At 28.4% G+C, this 17,774-nt stretch overlaps 1 protein-coding gene across 1 annotated transcript in view; it reads left to right on the top strand.

The window, feature by feature from the left end:
* LOC107443634 (platelet glycoprotein 4) overlaps window positions 1-17,774 on the top strand; it is an 82,436-nt gene that overhangs the window by 29,185 nt on the left and 35,477 nt on the right. The window contains exons 2-3 of the mRNA XM_016057570.4: window positions 8,840-9,000; window positions 14,743-14,887. Of these exons, the coding sequence (XP_015913056.2) occupies window positions 8,840-9,000; window positions 14,743-14,887 (306 nt within the window). The remainder of the gene's footprint in view (window positions 1-8,839; window positions 9,001-14,742; window positions 14,888-17,774) is intronic.

The following is a 17,774-nucleotide window of genomic DNA, read 5'->3' as shown; positions in this document are numbered from 1 at the left end:
GTACCGAAGAAATTTGATTATGATATGAGGAGGCTGCTCTGAATTCCAGACATTAAAGATTTTGTTCTTTCAAATTATAAGTACAGAACGTAATGTAAATTTGAGTTCACTGACTGTTTCTTTTTATGCATCTTTTAAGTTCCATCATATTTCTCTCAAGTTTCGTTCTTTGCAGTTTTCAACAAAATTTGACAGGCAAAAACACAGAACATATTTACATATGTTTGCAAAAAATGTATGTCTTCTTATTTCACAGTGAAGGTATAATAAGATATGATGTCATTATATAATTTGCAATTTTCTTTTATCAATTGAGTGAAACTAAACTGCGTAAGAAAAATCTGAACTTAAAAACTGAATGGATGAAATTGATAGACGTTGCAACTGACAACTTGGGTAAATTTGAATGTCTACGTATTTAAATTTTTTCTCCTTTCCATACTTGGTACTTTTTTTTTATTCTTTATATTGCAACGCTTAAAGAACAGATGCTATTTAATGGACTTAGAACAAACGGAAAAGATAATTATACGAGTAATATGAGAGTGAGTTTGATGTTTGAAACGAAAGGTAAATAGACTTTAACCTGCTTTAAGCAATAAAAATTAATGCACAGGTTGCTGTCCATGTTTGAAATGCCGACATTCTATAAAATGTTTAGTCATTGTATAGAACGTCTAGAGATTTTAGGCAAAGTATGAAATAGTTTAATTATTAAATGCTTAGCCTACTCACTTTTTAGAATGCTTGTCATTTTTTGGAATTTTTTCCTCTGACATTCTATAGAATGCGTAGGACCTGAGGGAAATATAAATTGCTTCTAACATTGCTGATTAATCATTCCGTAGAATTCATAAGGCTATGTATGCAATATTAGTAATTTCTAACTCAGCTGGCAATGATATGAAATTCGTTAGAGTGTAACTCGATCCAGGAGTTCCCTTGTCTTCTGGATTGGGTTTAAAATTACAAGGCTACCGAATTGAACATTAGTAGTCGTAAACCCATAAAATTGGGTCGGCTGTTCAACGACGGTTACAAAATTATAAAACCTCAATATCGGAGCCACGATGACTCAGGAGATAAAGCGTTCGCCTTCTAATGAGGCGAACCGGGTTTGAATCCCAGTAGATACGAATTCCGCATCCGAATTCCGTGCAGTGCTGTCGTGAAATATCCTTAGTGGTAGACGGATCATGGGTTAGAGTCTCCTTGCCATCAGGCTAACAGTGGGAAGTTCTCGTCGTCTTCCTCTGTATGTAACGCAAATGCGGGTGAGTTCCAGCAAAAAAATCCTCCACGAAGGCAAATTTCTCCCAATACTAGATCCCGGAGTTTCTTTGTCTTCTGGATTGGGTTCAAAATTACAAGGTTACGGAGTTGAACATTATACGACTATCTTATGATCGTCAATTCTTCTGATTAGATTTTGTTGGTTTTTCTAATGAAAAAGCATGCTGAATTTATATGTAAAGATCAATTATATAAAGAATTCTCTGCATTTATCCGTATTAATATTGATATAAAAATATAATTTCACTTAAATAGGAAGGTGGAAAGATACTGATTTGCATTACATAACTAAGCACATTAAATAGTGAATGAAAACCAATCCTTGACCGAAAAATTAAAAATGAAATTCCCTCACCTTGTTTCAAACAAGTTATAAATGAAAGTCTGGATCTGTTTATGAATCCATTAAACAAGTTCCTGCGATTAAAATGTTTAATATTAAAATAAAAAACAATAAGAATTAACGATCCGTCTGCGGAGAACTAGACAACTACTCAATCGGATCATTAATATGTACGATTTTATTAGATGGGGCTGAAACATAGTGACTAATTTATATTATATTTCGAAAATATTTTTTTCTAGAAAAGAAAGATCAAACCAAAAAAGTATTGTTTACTCACAAATCTCCTAAATTTCTTTTTTTAGTTACGTTTATTACTAACTTCATTTTTTAATTTGGAAGATTTTTCGGTATCTTTTTCACCATACTTTTAAATCTAATGCCGTATTCAGAGTTTATTTTTTAACCCACAGTTTCAGATTTTGTTTTAGAACCGTTGTTGAATAGCCGACTCAATTTTGGGTTTATGACTACTTTATGTTCAACTCCGTAGTCTTGAGATTTTGAACCCAATCCAGAAAATAAGGGAACTTCTGGATCAAGTATTGGGAGAATGTTTGCCTTCGTGATGGACTTCTTAAAGGAACTAGTCAACTTTTACGTTACAAGGAGAGGAAAATTACGAAAACATCCCGCGATTAGCCTGAGGGCAAGGGGACTCTAACCCATGACCTGTCTACCACTGAGGATATTTTCAGATTGATCAAATTGACCATTGATTGATTGATAAGACTGATAAGATAAACCATGGATTGATTCAGATTGACCACGTTTCAATTTGATCAAAAAAGAGCCGAAACTAAACTAGTCGTTTTTTAGCATGTGATGAAAAATGTAACAAATTAATAAGCGAATCTTTGAAGCACATAATTTTTTTGCAGAGTAAATTAAAATTATAAATGCATTTTTCAATAAAAAAAAAGAATTCGAGTCCTTTAAATCTCTTTTAAAACATTTTAGGCAAGATATAGTCAAGTAATTAAGCTTTCTTATTAACTTGCAAAAGGGCAAATAAAACCAAACTTTATTTACATTCTGATTGCCAAGTACTGACTACCAGTGTTGATAAAAACTCCTCTTTCGGTGTACTAAGTGTTGTGAAATATTTATAGCTGCTGAAAATTCAAACGTGTAGAGCTTTTTTTCAAAAAAAAAAAAAGATTTTGTGAAATACGCAACCACGCTTTTTTTTAAATTTTTCACAACGAAATATTTTTAATGAAATAAAAATATTTAGAAGCAAACAATTAAACCAGAACACCAATTAAATGCTACAGCACAAAAATTTATGAAACATGTGATTCCAAATTACACTGTGACCTAAATACAAAGAAGCAGTATCTTCAATATTTTTCAGTTTCATTACGTCTTTAGTAATTATTGTTATAATAATTATTAGATATTTCATCTAAATATTAGTGCAGTAGTAATACATAAGTATTAAAGGTTTAACAAAGAATAAAACAGGAAGCATCAAAAACTAGAGAACCGGAAGTATCAAAACGGAGAAAAGAACAAGTTTTGAATAAGAACTTCTTGTTTTAATACTTTGCTTTCATCATTGCAAATGCGTACTTAAATAATTTTTTATGAAATAAAAAATAACTAAAAATTTTCATTTGAAAAAAGTAAAAATACAAAATATTAGAAGGAAAATATGAGAAAAAATATTACATAAAATAAAGGAAGATATCTTAAATACCTCGAATCAAAACCATCCTAATGTATTCTGAACAATGAGCATCTAGAATTCTTCGAATCCGAAAGAATTTCTTGAATTTTTTTAAAACTAAATCTATGGTAACAATTCTGAAAATTCTGAACGTTATTTACCTAAGAAAAGCTTTAAAGTCAGTGAATCGGTAAAATAATATTTTTATTTTAAATTTAGTTAAATAAAAGAAATATTTGATTTGTTGTTCATTCAACAGACGTCCTTCATTGACGGTAATCGTCTGTTGTTAAGATAAAAAAACAAACTATTTGTCTTTGAGTTGTATTTAGAATAAATGTATTAAATAAATCATTTATTAATCAAACGTATTAAATATGCTTAAAGTATTGAAATTCAAATGTTTATCATTCCTTTCAGATATTTTGAGAAAGTAATGGTATAAAAGATTTAAATATTTAACAGCGTTTTTTATTTGATCTGCCTCTCACCGAAAAGAAGTTTTTTTTTTATCAATATTTTTATTATTAATTTTTTTATTAATTCCTCACAAGGGCATTGTGAGAAAATTTTCATAGGGGATTTAGCCTTCAACTTTTATGTATACGTCATTAATGCATCGATACATATGTATATTTTACTTTATAACCGTCGTTGCACAGCCTACCCAATTTTTAGGGTTTACGGCTACTAATGTTCAACTCCGTAGCCTTGTAATTTTGAACCTAATCCAGAAGACAAGGGAGCTTCTGTATCACATATTGGGAGAAATTGCCTTTGTGGAGGACTTTTGAAAGGAACTAACCCGCATTTGCGTTTCATGGAGGAAATCACGGAAACCTTTCATAGTTAGCCTGACGGCAAGGGTTTGTTTCAGTTAAAGTAGGAGTCAAAATTTAGGAGATAATTTATTTTCGCCTACATTTCGGTATAAGAAAAGATTTCTACTATTTTGTTAGAAATATAAATCAACATAAAAAAAAGCATTTTATAGTTATTAAAAATTTGGCCCGAATTTCCTTTCTTTTGTAATTTCACGGGGTGTCTCGGATCCCCTCCTTTTAACTTCGTCCCTGTTACAAAAAATAACATTAATACTTAATATATATTATATGTAACGTATGCACTAAACACTGTTTGTTTTCGAATGTGTAAAAAGTTTTGTAAACTTACAATCATCTTTTGATTCTTCAAAAATAGTAAGTACTAGCCTAAAGAATATCAAGAATACATTATAATTAAATGCAATTAAAAAATACATCAATACAGTTTAGGAATACCGTAAAATAATACATTAATACATAACATCTAATATATGTAACATATGTTCTAAACCTTATCTAAATAATGTGTTATAAATTTATACAAAGTTTTCTGTACTTAAAATGGTCTTTTGATTATTCACAAATAGTAAGTTCTTACCTAAGAATGTTAAATATCTTAATTTAGTTCATGATCAGTACTAAGTGAAAAGTACTTATACCCTATAGTTAACTAATTAATCACTAATATAGTAGAATAAAAGGCAAAAGCCTCATATTTCATAGTTAAAAAGATGAGTGGACAAAGGTCTCATTTTCATGAATTTCAGTAAAATAACTTTTATACAATAGTTTACACAACTTTTATACAATAGTTATTTTTTTTATACAATAGTTTATTTTATTTAGGAAGAAAAAGAGAGAAGCTTTCTAAAATCGTCTATTGTTTATTCCAAATGCTCTTGGTTTCTTCTTCTTTTCCAGAAACATTAAAAAAATAATAAATTAGTATCAATCATCCAATGAGATCTTCAAAATATAATGACTTGGCAATATAAATCAATGTTTTATAATTAAATAAGTCTAAAATAAGATCGTTATTAGAGTTATTATATTTTTTAAAAAAATTTCCTTTATAATCTTCTTTTATTAAGCCTTTCAATTATAGAATTGTAGTTCAATCTTTAAACTGATGAAAAAGATACAATAAATGCAACAACTAAAGAGCTATAGCAAAGAAGTACCCAAACAACATTCATAAAGTTTTTTATTGTTGTTATTTTTGTTATAATCAAATAAACTATTTTCTTCCCCCTAAATAAACCTTTGAGATGAGATCAAGTTCAGTCTGCATTATCACCAAATGCGGAACGGTCTTCGTTTTTAATGCAAACGGCATTGGGCTTTTTAGGGATTTCAAACACGTTTTTCTTTTCTCTACTGTCGTGATGTACTTAAATCAAAGATGGATTAGATAGGTGAAGAAAGCTATCTTTTCTCCAAAATGATCCATACTTACTCTTGCATTGATGTGTGTGTATGTTCTTTTTATAATCGGTATAAAAATGAGAAATATGAACTGCCCAATTCAAAATTTACAGTTAATTTCAAGTTAGACAATAAAATATAAATAAGATTGAAAACAGTAGAGAAAGCATTCCTTTCTTAAAATGATCCATGTTTTTAATGGATTAATTTCTTTCATTGTTGCTTTCTTTATTTTCTTTTTTTTTTTTTAAAAAAAAAAAGAAAGATATGATCTGATTAATTCGAAATTTTTAAGTAAATTTTCTCCTGTGTTCTGTATCCAATTTTTTCTTATATATTTATAAAATAATAATTCAGTAATCAAAGAATTTTTGTGAGAAACAAATTGAGGGTTTGTCTTGTAATCTAATTCTTTGAGAACACATTCTGTTGTACTCTTCAGAATTTATTTATTTTTTTATCAATGAGTTTCCATCTAAACTACTTAGTGTAGTACCTCAGGCAATTGACTGTTATTCCTTGAATGGTATTCATTTAAGTTCTTTTCTTTTGAAGTTGATTGAATTTCAATATTCTAACAATTAAAATTCATTTTTCATATATTCTGCGAATGCTACACGGTTTAAGATGGAATCAGTTAAATAAATTAAAAACCTAGAATATAAGCTTAAAATTATAATATAAGAGCATTTTACAAGAATATTTCAAAAATTACAGCTTTACTAAGAACACAATTTTTTTTCTACATTTTGGTAGTTGCATAACCCGTGGGGAAATGTATTTGTGCAACCTGTAGCACAGGCCTTTAGATTGATTCAAGGAACAATACAAAAGCTATTTCAAGCTACATTTTAAATTTTTTTTATGCTTAGCAAAAATAAATTTATTTTCTTTCAAAAATGTATACTTAATCTTGAACAGAACATTATTTTGACAGAACATATATATGGCTTTATTTTCCAATCAAATTGACTGAAAATTTTTTTTCAGACACTAAAAAAATATATATTTAAAAAAAATAGTTTTCGACTGCATGACTCGAATGAGTCACCAATACAGCTACACATATTAATACTGAAATTTTCCGCAAAGTAATTACACTGATTTAACGTACATGTAGTACAATACTCTTCCTCAATTTTAAGTGCTAATGAGAAAAACAAGTGCTAATGAGTTATTCTTATACATCCTGATGTTTAAGACAAAGATAAATCCTTGATATCAGAAATTTTTTTATTTATTTATTTGCTTTGCTAAATTTAAAGGTTAAAATTAAATAATTTTATTTTATGGAATTTGATCATTATGTGTGGTGTATACATTCGTTGACTGGATGTTTAGTTTTCTTGAATTCTTCTTGATGGTTACCTTGCTATTGGACAGTCAGAATTTTTGATATGCATTTGATTTAAGTAAAAAAAAAAAAAAAAAAAAAAAAAAAAAAAAAAAAAAAAAAAAAACTCCAGGTTGTGTTCAAAATTACAAGGCTACGGAGTCATTAACCAAAAAATTGGGTCGGCTGTTCAACGACAGTTATAATATAAAACAAATAAAAAAATCAAATTAAAGAAAAATTGTAATATGGTTTAACATATAACTGTATCAAAAAGATATTATAGTTTATCTGGGTCGAACATTTCTAACAGTGTTAACTTGATGAATGGGTCATTAGAGCGATATTCAACTAAAACTAACAGTATAAAAATACTGTAAATAGTTAAATATATAAATATTGCATATAGTTTATTTATAAAACTATAAATCATCACGATTTTTTCTTTAACATTTTGTATTTTTTTTCTTTTTATCCCCTCAAGTAATTAATGTTTAATATACAATCAGAGCACTTGCAAATAGTGTTTTTTTCGAGAAAGAATATATTTTCCCTCTTTTCTGAGAAAAAGAATCCTTTAGTTAGTTTATATTTTCCTCTATACCCATTAATTTGGAACAATTTTCCGAATGCTTCAACAAATAAATGTGAATGCCAATAACATTGAAAGTTAAGGCTTCTTTCATTTCAGATTTTTAATTTTCCTTTTGAATTCTCCGTTGATTAGAAATGCATTACCTCATTCCTATGATATGCTTTTATTCTTATAGTACTTTCCCTCTTATATTTTTTAACTAATTAGCTACAGTGAATAATTTTATAATATCGTTCGTTATATGGGTAATAATATGATGAATATTTCTTATCTATATCATTGCAATAATAATATAGATAAGACATAACAGCTTTTAAAACTACAAATGTATATAAGTTTAATTATTTCAGCTATCGCATTAACATTTGCTTCATTTTAAAATACAAGTTACGGTTTTTTTTTAAGTTATCCGATAATTTATGAACAGAAACATGAAAAATAACAATATTTTACCAGTAATTATTTCAAATAATCAAAGTCTTTCAAAGCATTGAGCTCAAAAGAGTTGTTATAATATTTCAAAATAAAAATTTTAATTTAAAAGCATGAAACTTTGCAGTCTGACATTGAAATTTTTTACCTTAAGATTTTTGCTATCACTCTCAAGGCGGTTTTTATATATTTAAATATTCTTTTCATATCATTATTATTATTTTATGTCACTAACTGTCTTAAAATAAAGCAAAATTGAGCGCCTGCAGTTTATACAAAGCGAGCTTCTAAAATTCAAATTCAAATATTCAAATTGAAAAAAATGAATAATTTTTTTTGATTAATCTATTTTTAAAATCCTTTTCCAAAACACATAATTGTAATTTGATAAATTATGTTATTTTGACATCCTCAACCTTAAACTTGAGAATTTAATTTTCATTCTTGATCTTCATGATTTAAGTATCTTAACTTCCTAGCCCTCAAACTTACTCAAAGTTATTTTCGTTCTTAAAATTCACACTTTGACATCCTAACCCTACCGACCGGTCCGTGTAGGGGTCAGGGAACTGACCTTGCATCAGAAGGGTTTGAATCCCGGGCAAGGCATGGATGTTCTTTCAAGCACTGTACTATCTGTCCTTACAGTGGGACTGTCCTAACGTTGGCCCACTTAATATGGTGTCCCTGAAAAAGTGGCCAACAAATCTGCTCTTTAGATTCCTGTATGACATAAGTCATTCCCCAGGCATTCTAAACGTAATTATGGGATTTTCATTCCTAAACTGTATTTTGACATCTCAAATTTAAAAATATTATTTACAATTTTTAAATATATAAATTCCTTATTTTTACGTAACCCAAACTTGATTTCCACCCAGAAGTCTGAAGCTAATACTATTTTTTTTAATTTCTTTTACAGGAATTGACATTAAAACCTGGGAATGAATTTTTTGACATCTGGAAAGAATTACCCATTCCTATTTACCAGAATATATACATTTTCAACATTACTAATCCTTTCGAATTTGAACATGAAGGCAAGAAACCAAAATTGGAAGAATTAGGACCTTATGTTTTTAGGTAAGTTGAATCTCGGAAAGAAACACTTTTCAAAGATGCCGTGAACTTAGACGCAGTTTTGTTATAAGCGACCTTGACATTAAATAAAACCTTGACAAAAATAAGGTAACAAATAGCGTAGGAAAACAAAATATATTATAAGAAATACATAGTTGATGTTTTTAAATGGCTTTAATAAATCATTCCGAAAATAAAAAAATAAAAAAAATTCATTTAAATATCTTCTTTTTGTTTCGAGATTTACTGGAATGGCAGAAATTCTTTTAAAATTTTTATTTTTAAAGCATTGATGTCGTTATAATAATTCTTAAACTTACACTTTTAAAGAACATATATTTCGCCTTTGTTTGATAAGTAATGCTTATAACTATAAATATTCATAATTATTGCTCACATAACCTCAGAAATGCTTATGTGATATTTGAAATAAAGAATTTTGGACAGAAGTTAAGAATTGTTGTGGTATTTCAAATGCTACACAAAAGTAAATAAAAGGGTTTGATATATGAGTAGAAAGATCTATTAGTTTAATCAGTCAATTTATGCAAGCACGATTTCCATTCTTAGTTTCGATAGTATAAAAATATCGATTTTCTTTTTTCCTTGTTGAAATATAACATCGCGAACACAAATGTGCATAATTTTTTAACATGATTTTTGAAATTGTATTTAGGGGCGATGATTACGAAACATTAAAAGTGTACGAATATGGATAAATTAAACAATAAATCTATGACTTATATATTAACGTCTCCCTATAGGAAAAAAGAAAACGAAAATAAGTTGGACTGCGATAATTTTCAGTTAATTAAAACCACAAATTCAAATTTTCTAGAACCAAATTAAGCATTTCTAAACCACTAAAACCAGACTTATAAAATGAACTAAAGTACAGCCCAAGTGATAATTCATCTTTTTTTTTTTTTTTTTGGATGATTTTGGACTGTTGCATTTTGAGGACATATGAATCAAACAGTAACGTGCTCTGGGAGTTATTATGCAGTAAAGTGGGGATAAGAACTGGTCTGTCGTTTTTTCTCAGTTCTTCAGATTTCATAGAAATAAATACTTTCCCTCTTCAAGTGCTAATGCATCCCTATTATTCAGCTTCACTTTCGAAGAATAGTTGTGCTTGCAAATTTTAGAGTAATAGGATGACTGCTTAACAGTTGTAATTACGTAGTGTTCTCCCCTTCTGAAAAAATAATGCAACAAATATTATAAAAAAGACAACTAAAAATTATAAAAATTATAAAAAAACTCTAAACTTAAAGAAAAATTAAAAACTTTAAACAACAACTAAAAAATGACTAAACCTCATGGAAAAAAGCCAAAAACTACAAAAATTTTACGGATAAAAAACTTCAAAAAAGTTAGTAGCTAATTAATAACTGGATAGAATCTAGAAATAATTAATAACTGAAAACTACAAAATTTATAGCTAAAATTTGTCACCAGTAATAGAAATCGAAACATTCTTCTGTTTATTAAACATCTAAAATATAATCAGAAAAACGAAAAAGAGAAATTAAAATGCATGCAATTACATTTCTAATATCGCGTATCGACAGTTTTTCGCTCTCGAAAATTGGCTAATTTATGATACTTAAAAATTATTAACTGAAATTAATTAAAACTGCAAAACTTACAGCTTAAAAATGTCACTAGTAATAGAATTTAATAACTGGAAACTACTTAACTTATAGCTAAAATTTGTCACCAGTAATAGAAATCGAAACATTCTTCTATTTATTAAACATCTAAAATATAATCAGAAAAACGAAAGAGAGAAATTAAAATGCATGCAATTACATCTCTAATATCGCGTATCGACCCTTTTTTCGCTTTCGAAAATTGGCTAATTTATGACACTTAAAATTTATTAACTGAAATTAATTAAAACTGCAAAACTTACAGCTAAAAAATGTCACTAGTAATAGAATTTAATAACTGGAAACTACTTAACTTATAGCTAAAATTTGTCACCAGTAATAGAAATCGAAACATTCTTCTGCTTATTAAACATCTAAAATATAATCAGAAAAACGAAAAAGAGAAATTAAAATGCATGCAATTACATCTCTAATATCGCGTATCGACAGTTTTTTGCTCTCGAAAATTGGCTAATTTATGATATTTAAAAATTATTAACTGAAATTAATTAAAACTGCAAAACTTACAGCTAAAAAATGTCACTAGTAATAGAATTTAATAACTGGAAGCTACTTAACTTATAGCTAAAATTTGTCACCAGTAATAGAAATCGAAACATTCTTCTATTTATTAAACATCTAAAATATAATCAGAAAAACGAAAAAGAGAAATTACAATGCATGCAATTACATCTCTAATATCGCGTATCGACCCTTTTTTCGCTTTCGAAAATTGGCTAATTTATGACACTTAAAATTTATTAACTGAAAACTACAAAACTTACATCTAAAAATTGTCACCAGTAATAGAAATCGAAACTTCCTTCTCTTTATTAAATGTCTAATATATAATCAGAAAAACGAAAAGAGAAAATAAGATGCATGCAATTACATCTCTAATATCGCGTATCGACAGTTTTCCACTTTCGAAAATTGGCTAATTTATGATACTTAAAAATTATTAACTGAAAACTACAAAACTTATAGCTGAAAATTGTCACTAGTAATAGAATTTTATAACTGAAAACTACTTAACTCATAGCTAAAATTTGTCAAAAGTAATAGAAATCAAAACTTCCTTCTCTTTATTAAATATCTTATATATATCAGAAAAAAGGAAAAAAAAAATAAGATGCATGCAATTGCTTCTCGAATATCGCGTATCGACAGTTTTTCACTTTCGAAAATTGGCTAATTTATGATACTTAAAGATTGATAGTAACTGAAAACCACAAAAATTATAGCTAAAATTTGTCACCAGTAATGAAAATCGAAACTTTCTTTTGTTTATTAAACATCTAATATATAATCAGAAAAACGAAAAAGAGAAATTACGATGTATGCAATTGCATCTCTCGTATCGCGGATCGACAGACTTTCGAAATTTAACTAATTTATGATATGCGAACAAACTTTAAAGAGGTAGGAGGGCTACCTACTAGGTGTAAACGCACCGTGGTGCCATTGCTGAAAGAAATTTCCTTTGAATGGTTTCTCGATAAAATGCGAATATATAACTATTACGGTTTTATTTTTTAAGACATTGAAATTTTTTAAAAATAAATATTTTTAATACTTTAAGGGATTGTGTATGCCTTAAAACAGATATGTGAAATAATAAATAAAAAGTTCCAAATATTTTTTAGATTATTCTACATGTTTTGAACTATTTCATTGCAAATATTACAAGAAAAGAGAGATAAAAAGTTTAAAAAAATCTGGTAAATTTAACCTGTTTGTAATCGCAGACGTATGACATTTCTTTAATAAAGATATTTGCTGATAAATTCTCTAATTTTCATCTATATTACTTTTAAATATAATTGCAGGTATTTCATAGATGAAGTTTCCGTTGCACGTAGGAAACTAAAAAAATGCTTTAAAACAAACAAAAATATTTTAAAAGAATTTTAAAAAAATACTATATCATAAAAAATACTATATAATCAAAAAATTAATATAAAATACTATATTATAAAAAAATTAAAAAATAAAGTTAAAAGTTATAAAAACAAAGAACTCTGTCAATCAGAAGCAATGAAGGAACTAATAAAAGAAAACTTAAACACTAAAAAGAACTCTAAAAATCATTAAAAGAACTATATTAACAATTTAAACAAATAATAAAATTTAAAGAAAACAAAGAACTTTAAAAACTGCGAAGAAACTAAAGGGAAAAAAAAAGAAATAAAAAACATAACCACTACAAATAACAATAAAACTATCAAAAACTAATAATTAAGAAACTTAATACTACTCTTTATAAGAAATTTTTTTTTTAATGAAAAGATGGCATATTTCGAGAAAAAATGAATTAAAAGTGAATGCGGGAACTATAAGTGATATGATTAATGTTAATTTACTGTTCGAAATATGAATCTCACTATGAGTAATGCAATTTCTTCTCGCATTGTAAAAAATTTCAGACTAATTTTTACTCGACAAAAATGTGTCCAAAAAATCTTAAGGCCGATTCAGTTTCTAAGTTTTTCAAAATAATCAGAATGGTTCGAGATAATTTGTTTTTACACAGCATAGTATATGAAATATTTTTTAATAAAAAATAAAATATTTGTTCATGAGAAAGTAATTTTAATGAATGACGAAATAATAAAAACTGTTATCTCCTGATTTTTTATAAAATTAGTTATTATTCAGCTATGTTATGATCATTTGTTAATTTATTTCATCCTTTTCTAACTAGTTATATTCGATATTTATTGAGAAATGATGACGTAAAAAAAATAATGATGCATTTTGTGTAGTGTGATGTTATATTATAATGTATCATATTGAATAATGTATAATTATAATGCCATATTATATGCATCAATAAAGAAATATAAAAATCACTGAATATAGGCGGAAACCTGTCGAGTTCTGGGGAACGGATTTAATGAATGACACTAATCAATCAGTCATTTTACCAATGTTGACTAATGTAGCTTGTAATGCTGAAAACCGTTTTGCTTTATCATGTCAGAGTTTTAAGATATTGACAAAAATTAATTTTTATCGAGCACCGTTTAAGGAAACTGATTAAATTTTATTAATTTTGACGGAATTCTATTTAAATTTTATTATCAAATTATTAAGTTTACTTTTCATATAAAGTCTATAAAAAATGGACTATTAGTTGCCTCAAATACAACCAATTATTTTAAAAATCAGTGTAAGGAAAACGAAACGATTTGCTGCGTTCTCCTTAGGAAATCAAAGAATTTCTTCTGACCAAATTTTAAAATTTGTTACATAGAAAAGTGTTCCCAGAAAAAACTAAAAAAGAATACTTTCTGTTGCTTTTCTAAACTATTATGATGAAATTTTCCAGATCAAAAAGTATTAATTAAGATGATGAAGTAAAATACTCCACATTCTTTTGATAAATTGAAAAAAATTAAGATTGAATCTTGAAATATGTATTAAAATGTTGTAGACTCCAAATACCTCATTAATAATTTGCATTAATAAAGGATACTGAGTAGATAATTTATTTAGTTTAACTTAGAAATTAGATTAAAAAATAGATAACAAAAAAACATGGCCACGAAAAAAATAAATTTATAGTATGCCTTTTCGTGTTTGGCAAACGTAAACTACATTTTTGATATAAACTTTTTAATACAACAGTTTCAAAAAATTTGATTTTACTTTGAACCATAATATTGTATCTAGAACTCTATTACTGTGCAATTTTTCTGAAAAAAAATTAAGGGTGCTTTACGATATTAAGGATGCAGAAATTTGAAACGATAATACGGTTTAACATGCTCCAAAATTGTAAACAGCGTATCAAACAAACTTTTTTGTTAATGCATGTAATGTTTAAAGCTACTGATATATTTGTTAATATATAATGCTTAAAATTTCTAATATATATTCATTGATACGCATAGATACCGTTAGTATCAGAAATTCTTCAAAGCTATGTAAGAAAATTTAATTATTAGTTTCTTGAAAGTTTTTAAAATCACAATTTTTTTTAAAGAGTTATCACCGCCTATATAAAAAGTTTAAAAAACGGCATAGTTATTAAATCATGCTTTTTATTGTTTAGTTGAAATCTGAATAGTTTGTGAATTTGTTTCAGAGGACGTTGGTATAAGGAGGACATGGAGTGGGATGATGTTGACGGTACTGTAACATATAAAGATGTAAAGGAATACACATTCGTTCCAGAACTTTCAGCGGGAAGTCAAGAGGAGATGATTTATACACTAAATGGGCCTCTTTTAGTAAGTTATATTCTTAAATGCAATTTAGAATAATACCGAATACGGTTAGAAACTCTGTTGCAAATTTACCATACAATTGTTTTTCATTCTTCATACTACAGTTTAGCTTGAAATGAAACATGATTCAATTTAACGCCGTATTGAGTTGAACTAAATTTATACCGGAATAAGGTTCAGTAAGGTATCTATCTATATTATGGTTCGTCGTAGAAACAACTTTTTTGAGAGCGTTGCAACAATCGTTACATTTTGACTCAATGTACACCCTTGTGCAAATTAATTGAAACTAACTCAATAAATTCAGAAAACTAAGAGAAAATGCTATTTTATTTAAATTTATACAAACTCAAAAATTTTTAGTACATAATATGATCTCCACGACACTTTATTAACATTTGGACACGATTCGGCATGGATTCCACTAATTTTTTACAGTCATTTATAATATTTGTGTCCTTGTACCACGCATGAATTAACGCCGTGATTAGCTTCTCCATAGTTGTACAGTCCATATTTAATAGGCGATTCTTGCATATGACCCAGAGATTCTCAATTGGGTTGATATCCGGAGAGTTCCCTGGCCATTCCAATGTCTCAATTTGGTTCTCAGACATGAATTTCTTGACAATTTTGGACGTCTGGCAAGGAGCTAAATCCTGTTGAAAAATCCCTGTTCCATCAGGGTATCGTTTCTTCAACTGTGGAACAACTTCTTTACCCAGAATAGTAATGCACTGCTCAGAACGCATCATACCGCTAATAGGCTGCAAAGGTCCAACCCCATTGTAACCGAAACAACCCCAAAACATCGTCTTTAAAAAACATGAAAAAAAAAGCTTGTTTCAATTAATTTGCCCAAGGGTGTACAAGACAAGAAAAAGATTTTTAATGCACTTGAGTTTAGGATATTTTTCATACTCGTGTTTCGGCTTAGTAAGTAAGAATTCTGTCATTTATGACATTGCAATTAATTTCGGCTTTTATTTTGAACTTCAAAAGTTTGTTTCATCTTGAGCTTATCCAGGCCTACACTCAGAAACTACATTACGTCTCAGAAACTATGTTGAACTATAATATGGTACGAAATTGCTGCAACTTTAGTAAGAGGAAATGGAAACTCATATCTAGCCTAGCCTACACTCAGAAATCATATCATGTCTCAGAAAGCATTTTGAACTATAATACTGTGCAAAATTGCTGTAACTTTAGTAAGAGGAAATGGAAACTCATATCTAGCCTAGCCTACACTCAGAAACCATATTATGTCTCAGAAAGCATTTTGAACTATAATACTGTGCAAAATTGCTGCAACTTTAGTAAGAGGAAATGGAAACTCATATCTAGCCTAGCCTACACTCAGAAACCATATCATGTCTCAGAAAGCATTTTGAATTATAATACTGTGCAAAATTGCTGCAACTTTAGTAAGAGGAAATGGAAACTCATATCTAGCCTAGCCTACACTCAGAAACCATATCATGTCTCAGAAAGCATTTTGAACTATAATACTGTGCAAAATTGCTGCAACTGTAGTAAGAGGAAATAGAAACTCATATCTAGCCTAGCCTACACTCAGAAACCATATCATGTCTCAGAAAGCATTTTGAACTATAATACAGTGCAAAATTGCTGCAACTTTAGTAAGAGGAAATGGAAACTCATATCTAGCCTAGCCTACACTCAGAAACCATATTATGTCTCAGAAAGCATTTTGAACTATAATACGGTGCAAAATTGCTGCAACCTTAATAAGATGAAAGGAAAACGTATTTCCGTTCAATATGTATCATAGTATCATGTTAAAATTAATAATTTTCTTACTGGCCTCCTCAATTAATACAATTTCAGGCATGGGTTCAAGTAGTGGCTAGCTTCATTTTTAACTTTCACTGTATCAAAAGCTGAGAAACATTTTTTTCACGTGCGTAATAAGAAAGAAAGCATAATAACTGAAACCACCGTAACATTTGGAATCGTTATTTGTCTCATAGAAAATTAAGATAAATAGGCATTCAAGCATTGTGGTTGAGCCTCAATTATTATTCCTATCGGCCTTCTCAGTTTCAGGCTTAGGTTCAAAAAAGGGTCATTTTTAAATTTTACTATTGTATGAAATATCTAGTCTCGTACCAGTTCAGTGCATAATAGGAAAGAAGGGATAATTACAGAAAATACCGATCTTTTTCCTACAATAATAAAAATGCTGCGCTGAAACAAATGACGGTTTTTTACGCATACTGCTAGAAATTTCTCTGAAAAAATGGTCAAATAACGATTTATTTAATAGTTACTTTACCACAGTCAAATAACCATAAGTAGGATGGTATTCAAACTGTGAGAAAACCCATTTTGAAACTGCTTTCACTTAATATGGTTAAACAACCAGAGTTTCATCGAAGCAACTAGATCCACCTAATGAAGCCACTTAAATTCCTGATGATGGGTACACATTATTGTAGAGAGGGCTAATCAGTCAAAAAAGTATTTTATTTTCTAACCATACATTTTCTTCACTATTTCTCTGAGCTACAATAAATTGTTGTATATAAACCTCAATTGTACTTTTGTACCTCATTTCAAATACTGTAACCTCTTTATTGACCGATTACAAAAATAACTGATATATAAAATTTAAACCACATAAGCTAAAATAAACATCTGAATTTTTAAGGAAATCTAATTTACAAGTTTTGTAATTGCGCATAAGGTACGAATATCAATTTACAAAGAAAAGACTTATTATGCCTATTGTCATTGCTCGGCCATCGCTTCTCCATCTCATCGTTTGGATTGCATTGGTGCTTCTGTGAGGCAACTGATGAGTGATGGAGAGACTGTCTATGACTTTCTGATGCGGCATGATCTTCTGAACTTGGTCTAGGGCTCT

Source organism: Parasteatoda tepidariorum, chromosome 12 (assembly GCF_982258835.1).
Source record: "Parasteatoda tepidariorum strain Cologne lab strain chromosome 12, Ptep-v5.0, whole genome shotgun sequence".
Lineage (NCBI taxonomy): Eukaryota > Metazoa > Arthropoda > Arachnida > Araneae > Theridiidae > Parasteatoda > Parasteatoda tepidariorum.
This window is presented reverse-complemented; position numbering and strand designations above follow the sequence as displayed.